This window comes from Palaemon carinicauda, chromosome 10, assembly GCF_036898095.1.
Source record: "Palaemon carinicauda isolate YSFRI2023 chromosome 10, ASM3689809v2, whole genome shotgun sequence".
Classification (NCBI taxonomy): Eukaryota; Metazoa; Arthropoda; class Malacostraca; order Decapoda; family Palaemonidae; genus Palaemon; species Palaemon carinicauda.
Genome location: NC_090734.1, coordinates 91504863 through 91517362, shown reverse-complemented (window position 1 = coordinate 91517362; position 12500 = coordinate 91504863). Strand labels below are relative to the sequence as shown.

The following is a 12500-nucleotide window of genomic DNA, read 5'->3' as shown; positions in this document are numbered from 1 at the left end:
GTAGACGCAACAATTCCTCCTTTACTTAAACCAGATGGCTCAGTCACTCACTGTCCAAAGGAAAAGGCATTCCTTTGGCTGATGTTTTTGACAGTAAACAGATTAATGAAAAACTCGAACTTCTTCATTCCTGTTTTCCTAAGGCTAAACTAACTAGTTTAGATTTTCGATCTCGTGAAATTAAAAGTCTGTTGATGGACCTTGATGCTTTTGGAGGTGTAGACCCAAATGGTATTTTTCCTTTGTTTTTTATAAAGACTGCAGATTTCTTATCTCCAAAGTTATCTGTTATTTTCCGCACATTAGCAAGAAGAGGAGCCTTTAGCAATTGTTGGAGAATTGGTGATGTTACTCCTCTATGTAAATGTGTTTGTGGTAGCTCACGTCCAACTAATTACCGCCCAGTTTCCATAACTCCCATATTATCTAAAGTTTTTGAACATCGGGCAAAACGTCTTAATAGGTTTGCTGAAGGTGATCATCTACTCCTTAGTTTGCAATTTGGTCTTCGTAAAGCCCTTGGGGCATGTGATGCCCCCCTTACAATCTCCAACGCTGTACAGAAATCCCTTGGTTGTGGTCAGGATGTTCGTATAATTTGGCCTTTATTTTAGTGCTGCCTTTGACTGTGTTAAAGATGAGGTCCTTGTTTTCAAACTCAAACAGTTGGGAGTGGGTTGGTCGTTTCTTAGCATTATTATTGATTTTTTAAGTAACATATCTCAAAGAGATTTTGTTGATGGGCACCATATTGAGTATAGGAATGTGATATCCGGTGTTCCACAGAGTACTGTTCTTGGCCCATTACTTTTTATACTATATACACATGAGATGTGGTTTGGCCTAGAAAACAAGCTTATTGCATATGCAGATGATGCTACTCTCTTTGCATCATTTCCATCCCCTGAATGTAGATCTGGGTTTGGTGAAACCCTTTATAGATATTTAGCTAAAATTATTGCATGGTGCAAATTATGGGGTATGAAGTTGAATCCTAACAAAACTCAAAGTATGATTGTAAATAGGTCAAGGACAGTGGCTCCTCAACCTCCAGATCTGAGTATTGATAATGTATTTTAAATTTGCATGACTTTATTAAAATTTTAGATGTGATTCTCGACAGCAAATTTACTTATGAGAAACACATTAGGTCTCTGTATTCTTCAATTGCACAAAAAAAATTGTCTGATTGAGAAAGTCTTACAAGATTTTCGGTGATCAACCTATTCTGAAGAAGTGTTTTATTTATTTAATTCTACCTTGTTTTGAGTAATGTTCTCCTGTTTGGTCTTCAGCTGCTGATTGTCATCTTAATTTGTTGGACAGAAACTTATGGTTTATTAAATTTCTTATTCCTGATCTAGATATTAAACTATGGCACCATCGTTCATTTAAATCCTTATGCATGTTGTATAAGATTTTTCATAACTCTGACCATCCTTTACATTCAGATCTCCCTGGACAATTCTATCCTGTTCTTAATACTAGGCAGGCAGTTAATTTTAATAGCCAGGCCTTCTCCTTCATGAGGATCATTACTACACAGTATTCTAGAAGTTTTATTCCAGCTGTGACCAAGTTATGGAATGATCTTCCTAAATAGGTAGTTGAATCAGTAGAACTTCAAAAGTTCAAAGTTACATCACATGTTTCATTTAGACCAAGCTGACATGACTCTTTTTATAGTTTATATATGACATATCTGTTTGACATTGTTAATAGTTTATATATGACATATTTGTTTTGACGTCGTTACTGCTTTTAGAGTGATTTATTGTTAATTTGTTCTCATCATTTATTTATTCCCTTATTTCCTTTCCTCAATGGGCTATTTTTCCCTATTGGAGCCCTTGGGCTTATAGCAACTAGAGTTAGAGCTTTGCTAGTAATAATAATAATAATAATAATAATAATAATAATAATAATAATAATAATAATAATAATAATAATAATAATAATAATACTAAGTAATGGCACGGAAAATAAGATTATTTCTCTTTGAGTTAATGTCATCATTTATAAAAAGGTACAGTACAACCTTGTTTGGGGAAGCAATATGCTAGAGTCTTATAACTCCAATAAGGTGAAAAACCCATTTAAAAATAATCTTTTTAAGGTTTAAAGGTTTAAAGGTCGCTCATGAATGGTAGAGGCGAGCAACAGTGACATTTCCCTATCGAGCAGGACAATGCCCTAGAGACTGACCATCCCCTCTCCACACAAGCCAGGACCAGGGAGAGCCAGGCAATGGCTGATGATGACTCAACAGATAGACCTATAGTCTCCCCCAAACCTCCAGCCTTAGCTCACAAGGTGGGTAAAGTTGCAGACACCAAAGGCAATAACGAGTCTGAGAGGGACTCGAACCCCCGTCTGGCAAACACCAATCAGGCCACAAATAATCATAACAATATGAACAGAACTACATAAAAAAAAAACTAAAGTAGAGGATGTTTTAATATTATGTAAAAAAAAAGAAAAATTAGACGTAGACAGGACAATTGATAGGAATGACAGTTAATAGATCGACAAGAAGAATAATAGACACGCTAAGATATTTTTTCCGGAATAAAATAACATAGAAAGATCATAAACAGACGGGAATTGAAGGACAACTCTGAGGCTTTAGTCTTGCAGTGGACTACAGTAGTGACGGCTGATGATGATGGCATAAAGAATATAGAATAGCAGTGATGGTTTTAAAAATGGAGATCTAAGAAGAAGATTGATAACAAGATAAGGAAAAGCTATCTCATTGTTATTCAGGTATGACTAAAGTGGAATGTATTAAAGACCATTTTCCCAAAATACAATATCTTGCAGCTAGCAAATCATTCGATATCTAATACAAGTGGCAATGAATCAAGAAAAAGACTAAATGTAAAAATATATTTCAGCTGTAAAATGTGAACTGAATATTGAAAAGGGTTGCTTATGTAAATATGTAATTGAATAGATGTCATATTCCGGATTTGATTTACCGTTGATTTTATTTTGTTATACGTGTTTATAAGAATGGAAAAAGAGAATTTACTTTTATAGTGAAAAATTTTAAATGAAAACTTCATTACTAGTACTCTAATGATGAAAAAGGTTAATTGGAAAATTTATCTGAAATAACATGAGATTTATATGAAACAGGATGACGTAAGTTCGGACAATCTTAGCTTATTCACCTAAAGCATTTTGACTAAACAGAAAACATTGTGCGCGCAGATGTTTGTATAAAATCTCTTTTCAGTTTCTGGTTTTGTCCTCTTAATTTTTTTTAAAGTAAAGTATTTACTGGAGAAGAAATCTTGACATAAATAAATACATTTATGATAGGATTGACTATTTTAAAAAATATTAATTAAGTTGAGATGTATTGATGCTGTCCACATTTATAATTAGGAAACAGGTTGGCATCATCATTATTTCAATTTCTTGGCCTAAAAAATCCTTCATTATATTTGTCAGTTATCCAGTGACGCATAAATAAAATTGACATTTTTATTTGTGGGTAATTGAATACATGCATGGGATGCAAATAACATTTATCTTTCATCCATCATCCTCAGTGCCATATATGAATGAAATTTACTTAACGTTTTACAGAATGCAACAAAAAGTTTGTTCACTTATATTCCGTTCCAATAACACAAATTGGTATGGTTCACGGGGTTAGTGAAATGACTAAATTAATTTACCTTCTATCACTATCACGCAACGTCAAAGGCTATGAATGTATCTATCTGGTTTGGTTGAAATATTATCAATTGCACATTTTGCATTGTTATCAAATGGGAATTTTAGGAATATTTCATCCAGGTACCCTTTTAATCTTAATGCCTTTTCATGAAGTTTTCTGCTTCTTTGTCAAAGTAATGCTGTAGTCCATTTGCAAGAAACAGGCAGCTACTTTTGCATGATATGAAAATGACTTGAAGACTATCAGAAGTGAATAGAGAATTTACTAAACTATGCAATTGAAATCTATACCCCTTCCTTCTTTTTCAAATTAAAGAATGTTTACTTAATAGAGAAAAAATAGTAGGCGAAAAACTTAAAAGAAAGTTTGTAGTACTTAAAAAATTAGAGTATTTCCTTTTAAACTTATTTAACCCATTAAAACCTTTAATTATCCTAAAAATAAAATAGTCTAAGATGATGATACAATAATCAAAATAAATAGTTTCCATAAAGTTTTCAGAACGAGGAGAATTCCTTTCGTTTCAATCCATTTTGAATAAAACATGAATTTACAAAATAAAGAATGAAATGCTTTGATGGGACTCTTTATAAAAAAAAAAAAAAAGCTTTGAAGAAGCTCCTCATGAAAAAACTTTGAAGAAGTTTTTTATGAAAAAGCCTTGAAGAAGCTCTTTATGTAAAAGCATTGGTAGAGGTCTTACGAAAAGCTTTGCTCTTTATGAAAAGTTAGATATAGCTATTTATGAAAAAGCTTTGATGGAGTTGATCATTAAAGAAGCTTTAATGGGTTTCTTTATGAAAAAGCTTTGAAGGGCCTCTAAATGAAAAAGCTTTGGTGGAGCTCTTTATAAATAGCTTTGATGGAGCTTTTTAGGAAAGCTTTAATGAAATTCTTATTTGTTTTTATGGCGATCTAAACAAAGTGTCTTTCATGTAGCTTTTTATGAAAAATCTTTGAATGAGTTCTTTATGGAAAGCTTTAATGGATCTATTTATAAAGCTTTGCAAGATTTTTTGAAAAGCTTTGTTGGAGCTTTATATGAAAAAAACATTGATGAAGCTCATTATGGAAAGCTTTGATGAAGCGATATATGAAGCTTTGAAAGATTTTTAAAAAAGTTTTGATGGAGCTCTTTATAAAATATCTATGAAGGACCTCCTTATGAAAAAAGCTTTGATGGAAAAACTTTCTTAGAGCTATATATGAAGAGCCTTAAAATATTCTTTTTAAAAGTTTGAAGTTAAAAAAAAAAAAACTTTAAATGAGCAAAGAAAGATAAAGGAAAGAACATGGATAAACTCAATAAAAATACTCATCTATATTATTTTTATTATTATTATTATTATTATTATTATTATCATTATTATTATTATTGTTGTTGTTGTTCTTGTTGTTGTTGTTATTATTATTAGGTAAGCTACAACACTAGTTGGAAAAGCAGGATGCCAGAAGCCCAAGGGCTTAACGGGGAAAAATAGCCCAGAAGGGCAAAAGAAATAAGGAAATACCTAAATTATATGAGAGGAAATGAACAATTGGAATATATTCTAAGAACAGTAACGACATTGAAACATCTTTCATATATAAACTAAAAAAAGAGACTTATGGCATCGTCTTTAATATAAGAATATTTGCTGCTAGTTTGAACTTTTGAAATTCTACCGATACAATTAACCAATTAGGAAGATCATTTCACAACTTGGTCACAACTGGAGTATAACTTGTAGAATATTGTGTAGTATTGAGCCTCATGATGGAGAAGGCATGACTTTTAGAATGAACTGCATACCTAGTATTACAAACAAGAGGGTACTGCACAGGAAGATCAGAATGTAAAGGATTGTCAGAATTAGGGAAATTCTTATGCAACATGTCTAACGAAATAATTTAACTTCGGTGCCAGAGATTAATATTTATATCAGGGATACAAAATTTAAGAGACCGTAAATTCTTGTCCAGTAAATCAAGATGAGAATGAGCAACTGAAAACCAGAAAATAGAATAATACTAGAAACCAGGTTGACTGAACAAATTAAAACACTTCTTCAAAATAGATTGATCACCGAGAATCTTACAACTCTCTCAATAAGGATTTTTTGTTTTGTGCAATTTAAGAAGAAACAGACCTAATATGTTTCACAAAAGTAAATTTGCTGTCGAAAATCACACCTAAAGTCTTAAAAGAGTTGTATAAAGTTGGAATAAGAAATATCAATTCTGTTATCCAGATGTTGAGGAGCCACTGTCCACGACCTACTCACAATCATGCTTTGAATATTCATAGGATTCAACTATATGCCCCATAATTTGCACCATGCACTAATTTTAGCTAAATCTCTATTAAAGGATAAAGCAACCCCAGATCTACATTCAGGAGATGGAACTGATAAAAAGAGTAACAGCCTTTGCACATGCAAGTAGCTTTTATTCTAGGTCAAACCACATTTCATGTCTGCATAGTATGAAAATCAATGGGGAAAAACATTTCCCTAAGGAACACAATTTATCACATTCCATTGATAAATACGGTGGCCATCAACAATAGCTCTCTGCGATCCATTATTTAAAAATTCAATAATAATGCTAAGAAAAGACACACCCACTCCTAACTGCCACATATATGACCTTCCCCAGCACTCCCTAAAATCGATTTCAGCATCCCCTGGGGGTGCTAGCACTCCAGGTTAAGAAACGTTGTTTTAAGATATAAATGTATATATATCTTGATGGACATCAATATGTTTCATATATCAAGCAGCTTTAGCAAGTGAACCTGCAGATAGCTGGACAGACAAGTCCAGACCTCTAGCACTTTCACTTCTTGCAGCTACAGTTATTCAATTGTTGGCATGATGTTGCTAATACTGACAAAGCTGTCCTATATGAAAACAGGCACCATCAATCTGGGCAAAACTGAAAGCAGTCCTTCAATTGGATATGAAATCAGATGATCTTTGCTTCCTTACAAGATATCAAATCTAGCCTTATTCACATCTTTATATGAATTGTTTCTGTCGTACTTTAGCTCCACGAACTCTTAAATGATTTGAGCTTCGTTCGATGAATGTGGTGTAGCATGCTGAAAGAGTCCATTTTTGGCATGCTAACTCTTTCCCCTTTCCATGGAAGGCAGACACTGTCACCCCTCTAAACACGTGGAAAAAGGGAAGGGCTGAGACTTTGGTCCCAACACTGCTGTAATTTTATGGATAGGTATCCACCTTATGTCTTCCCCTCTTTCGAATTTAATCCATAGATTATCGGAAGTAGTTTTTTTTCCTATTCAGATAATTCTTTGAACATAAAATAAGTGCCTAAACTACTTATTATTGCACTTGAGATATCTCCATGCTCTTGAGCATATGCAGCATGCAAAAGGACTGTAATATTCACATCTTCATGAGTGCAGCTTTGTAGGTCAATAGTGTCCGGTTCAGCTTTGTTAAAAAGTGGATCATACCTCGACCCATTTGCAGGAGTTTTCACAGTGTTAATGACTCCGTGACAAGCTTTTGTGGCTATTTTTTGTCTTGTTTGTGCTTTAATACTGTCTGTCCTATACACATCAAATACACCGTGTGCTTGTTTTTACTTCTGTATATGGCTCTCTACCTTAGAAAAGACATCGTCTTTCACGTAAGACTCAAATATAGACCTGTTGGTTGGTGTAAGAACATTTATTAGAGGTGCACTATCCATTATGATAACATCACCGCTTGGCTCTTTATTATGGATGTCTTATGCCTGCTGACCTAGTAGAGGCAGCAGCTGTGACTCGGTACCCTGATGTATCTACATATTCCCTGACATTGATGGTGGGCAATTTGGATCATCATGTTGGAAGAAATCATTTAATTGTACTGTCTATTCTGGCATGATATGAAGAGGTGTAAGAATAGATTACAATCTCCCCTTATAGTTTTCTGTCACTGTAACAGACATCTTATGACTGAACAATAAAATGTTCTTGTATACTATCTTAAAAAATTAACTGTGTGTCTTGAGTCTCTCAATAAAGTTTGCGAATTGTGTGTGACCATGGGTCTTTATTGACCTCAAGGGTTCTCTAACGTTGCTGTCCATAATTTCATATCTGTCTAGCACAATCAGATCAACCTAATCTTCCTCAAAAGAGTTGCCAATTACTTTTATTACCTTTGCTATATTCTTGACCTCTCCAAAAAACCTTTTCTTCACGGTTTCAGTTTCATCATGATGCTTACCCTTGGATTTTATATTGGCTTCACTTCTAGTCTGAAACTCCTCTGTCAGGTAGCTTATTTCAGGAGCAGCTAGTGTCCACTTTCTGATAGCATTTGCATCTTCAAATAGACAAATGGCTCTACCATTTCCTCTCAAATGAGCCTTACTATGCTCGTGTATTTTGTTCATATCCATTGAGGAAAAAGGCTGAGTGGTTTTCTGTATAGGGAAATTTAATTTTCCTTTGTGAATTCAACATATTTTATTTCTGAGAGCCTACATGTCTCTAAATAAATTGAAAGCCATAGGAATAATGTAGATGGTCGAAGGAAATGAAGAAAAGAATAATCTCTTGCAATAAGTCGTTGCACAATTTGAATTTACACTTTTGGTATGTATTGATGAAGACGAGCTCTAGAAGTTCTAGTTGCAGTACACGATTCCTAAAAGAATTATGGACAATATGAGTTTCTAGTGTGATTCAGCTTTAACCCTGGGTAACTTAACAGGCCCCAAATTTGGAACCAGGCGTATGTGCAAAGCAATTTTTCCCAGGTTTCATCCTGTTGCTTTGTCTGTGGCGCCGTTCTCGAGGTGTGCCGCATAAGACTTTGTTATGATACAATAGGGGTAGGACACACAAGTCGGGGCTTCAGATACTCGCAGAGATGTAGCTCTTCAAATTTTTTTTGCTCTCAATTTTGGTACCACACTACTAAACTGTATTGATATTTCAATTTTGTATGCCTTTACGTTTCGCTAAATATCTCAGAGTAATATTAATGAAAGTTAAAGATATTTTCTCTGAACATTGGTGAATAGTGTCGCTATGCAGTGATGTTGCCATCTTTGTGCTAGGTTGCCGGATGTTCAAGTATATAGGGGGAAAAAAATCCAACTTTTTAGACTGGCAAAATGCAGAAATTCCCTTCTGAGAAAAGACTCGACGAGATTTTGTAATCTCTTAGTGATTTTGATAATATTGGGTGTGCTGATGACACGCGTTTTTATCAGAAATATGGTGGCGTGCCCCAGGTGGACACCATCGACCAGGGAAGTGTAAGCAATTTTTCCAACTCAGCACTATCCTATTTGACCCCATCTAGCACCTCTTCAGAAAGAGCCTCCATTTCATCTTTCTTCTCATTTTCAAAGCAAGAAGAGGATACAATTCCCTACGAAGAAGGGTAAGATGCCTGTACCATGCGACGATGGTGACGACAACGATGTAGATAACCGTCCCATGACCTTGACCCCCTTCAGGACCCTGTCAGGGAAGGTCCCTATCTCCACCAGTGTGCCATCAATCAGTGCTACTAGAGTGTTTTTCGAGTGCCACCCAGTGCCTTTTTCAAGTGCCACTCCGGTGTCTTTTTCAAGTGCTACCCCACTGCCTTCAACAAGTGCCATGTCAGTGCCTTCAACGAGTGCCACCCCAGTGCCTTTATCGAGTGCCACGCCAGTGCCCGTATTTACCCCTGTCACAGATTTGGTGTTTTTCAGCTTAGGACCTTGAAATTTGGCATGCATGCTGCCATGCCATTCAACTTTATTATGCAGTTCGCCAAAGTTACTTATATATAATGTAAATATTTTCTACATACTATTTTCTATGTATTTATACTTTTATATAATTATTTTTCAAAATTTTCCAAATTAAATATTTAAAATGATTGGTTTTTAATTTACTCCTAACATAATATCGATGAATTAATATTGTTAAATAAGAAACATAAGGATTTGAAATATATTTATTAATAAGGAAGTTATATGTTCCAAAAGTTGGGGTCTCATTTATGGTACCACATTGGTAATGGTGTACCCACTTTGGAACTTAACCAACCCAGAGTTAACAACGTAGTTCCGTTTCTTCTTTTGTTTTCTGGCTATATGACATATAGACATATTTTGCACATCTGATATAAACTGCAAGCTATCACCTTGTAGGCTAGACATGTCTTCTTCATATGTGAAACAGATATAAATGAATTTACTGCTCTAGGATTAGCTATTTCTGCTTCTGCAGCAGCACCAGTCCAACCACTGTATTTCAAGATAACCCCATTGGGTTTGATTGGCTATTGCAAATAGTGTCTAATCAGCCAGTAGAATTGGGGTTTGGTCCTTGAACAGGACTGAGAAACTTTGGCTGTTCTTGCGATATCAATTGCATATTTCATCATCGCAATTGAAGAAACTGCATCTTGAAAAAGAGACAACATTGATGAAAATTTTGTTTCTGAGAGACTGACTTTCTCAAGCCATTCAAACTCGAAAGAAATATGCTTAGAAAGCACAACTTTTTTGTGTCCTGTACTTACACTGGATGAAGGGAGGGAATTATCATGTTTAAGTTGAGCAGGGGGTACATTCGTGTCATATCCAGGAAGGGAAGATTTTTTTTCTTATCACTTAGTTCCACTATGGATGATTTAAGCCAAGTTTCCGTCCTCATCCTAATTATCATTATGGGGATGCTGAAAAAAAAAATTGTGGCTGTTCTATGGAGAGATGATTGTGTAGTTGTTGAACTTGGATTTTGGTCCAGATCGTCAATAACACAAGTTCTAAAGAGCCTTTTTTCAAGTGAAGTGTAGCAAACTACTTCTTCCTCCACAGCCCTTACTACAACTGCTTCTCCCAATCCTGTAGTCAATTCCAGAACCCTATTATAGCTAATTCTGACTCTACGTTGATGATATGTATATATTAATTGATGCTTTCTGGTATTTGCAAAGGCCAGGAGACCGAGATATTGTATATTGGAAACGGAGGTTTTCTTGATTTGGAATGCCAGGTAAAAGTAGAAAATTGTGGAATCTTTTGACAGTTGATCTACTTTTATCACGACATTAAAACTAGATCGGAAGATGATGTTCCATATTTGAATGGGGATATTATATCCCCACTATATTGCAATAAATTTAAAAATTCCAACAGACTTGGTCGTATCGATTCTATTCTAGTGTCTGCTGTTAAGTTTCAATCAAATTATTTCTAATGTTGAAGCTTCCTTAATATCTTGGCAGCTTTGGCCGCGATTAGTGCATCATTTTAATCACATGGTGGGGCTGGGCTTCTTGGATGGCTGTTTTTCCGGACCCATACAGCAGGGGAACCCCTCTCTCTGCAGGACCCCCACTGTTGTTTTACCTTGTTCGTTCAGAGTTTTTAACGTTTCATATCGCGTATTATTCATTTACTGTTAAATCGTCACAGTTGTATGATTGTTGATATAAGAAAATCATTAGTTTCCTCTTGAAAGTCTTAATGTCTTCCATCATTCGAATGCTTCGTGGGAGCTTAGTATATAGTCTTGGGGCCGCATATTTAAAGGCTCTGGAGCCTAAAGTAGATATAAATCTAGGTTCCAACAGTTTGAAGCTATCTGTAACTATTTTTGTGTTGACACGATTTGTTGGCTGCGCAATGTGTAGCAATTCTCTTAAGTATTTTGGACGCCGGGTTCTGATAACTTGGTGGGATATTTTACATATTTTAAATTCAATTCTTGCTTTAATCGGAAATTAGTGTAAATCGATTAGTATAGGGGTGAACCTTTCTCTAGGGGTGACACCTTTTATCAGTCTTGTTCCTTTGTTTTCTATGTTTTGTAATTTCTTAAGTTGCACATTTGGTAAATTATAATAGATAGAGTTGCACTTGTCAATCATGGTAATAACACAGTTTATCACAAGTTTCTTTATAGAGTTATCGTCCAGTTACTTTCTTATAAACGCAATATTTCTTAAATGATAACCAGCAGTTTTTATTACAGTATTAATTTGGACATTGAGAGATAGGCTACATTCAAGAAATATACCTAGATCTCGAATTTTACTACATATCGGCACCGAGTCATTATATATGTTCATTTAAATATCAGTTAAGTTTCTCATGTTGTTTTTCTGGCCCACCACCATGAATTCAGTTTTGTTCTCATTTAATTTTAGTTGTTTAAATGATAGTAACCGAAGTAATAAAAAATTTGTCTTTCATATAGAATTATATACATCTTACTATTATTTCATTCTTTCTATATTTATTAGCCAATTATCTATTCTCCTATATATTCAGTCAGAAATGCTAAACTTAAATTGATTCAACAGATTAAAAAATCTTTATCTTCTTTCCTTTATATTCGCAGACATAATCCTATTGAAGAGCATTTACAGAAAAAGAAAAAGAAGTAAATGCTTGATGAACTGAAAGGGGAGAGAAGGAACCAAGTGCTGAAAGAGGTAGCCATAAAGAGAATTTGGGAGGGCGACTAATCCATGAAAGGACTTGCCCAAGTATAGAATATTGTAGTAGTAGTAGCGTATATACTAAATATATTATTTAAGCACTTTTTTGACAGATTTAAATATTTATAAATTAGTATAGTTAAACTAGAGCTTGTTAGATAGTGTTTCTAATATTGTGTACATATGACAATCAAGATGCTGTGACATCATGGACTAAAAACATCTAAAAACTTCTGAAAATGTCTACGTAGCCTTATTATTTGTTTTAGAGATACAATAATTGTCATTGATGTATTTAAGGTTAATAAAAATTTCATAATTTTTTTTTTTTTTTTTTTTTTTTGCTCTTATCTTAA

General features: G+C 34.4%; 1 protein-coding gene across 1 annotated transcript in view; it reads left to right on the top strand.

The window, feature by feature from the left end:
- Positions 1-9089: 9089 nt before the first annotated feature.
- The window catches only part of LOC137648122 (mucin-4-like), a 21292-nt gene continuing 17881 nt past the window's right edge, over positions 9090-12500 (top strand). The window contains exons 1-2 of the mRNA XM_068381057.1: positions 9090-9365; positions 9845-9965. Of these exons, the coding sequence (XP_068237158.1) occupies positions 9090-9365; positions 9845-9965 (397 nt within the window). The remainder of the gene's footprint in view (positions 9366-9844; positions 9966-12500) is intronic.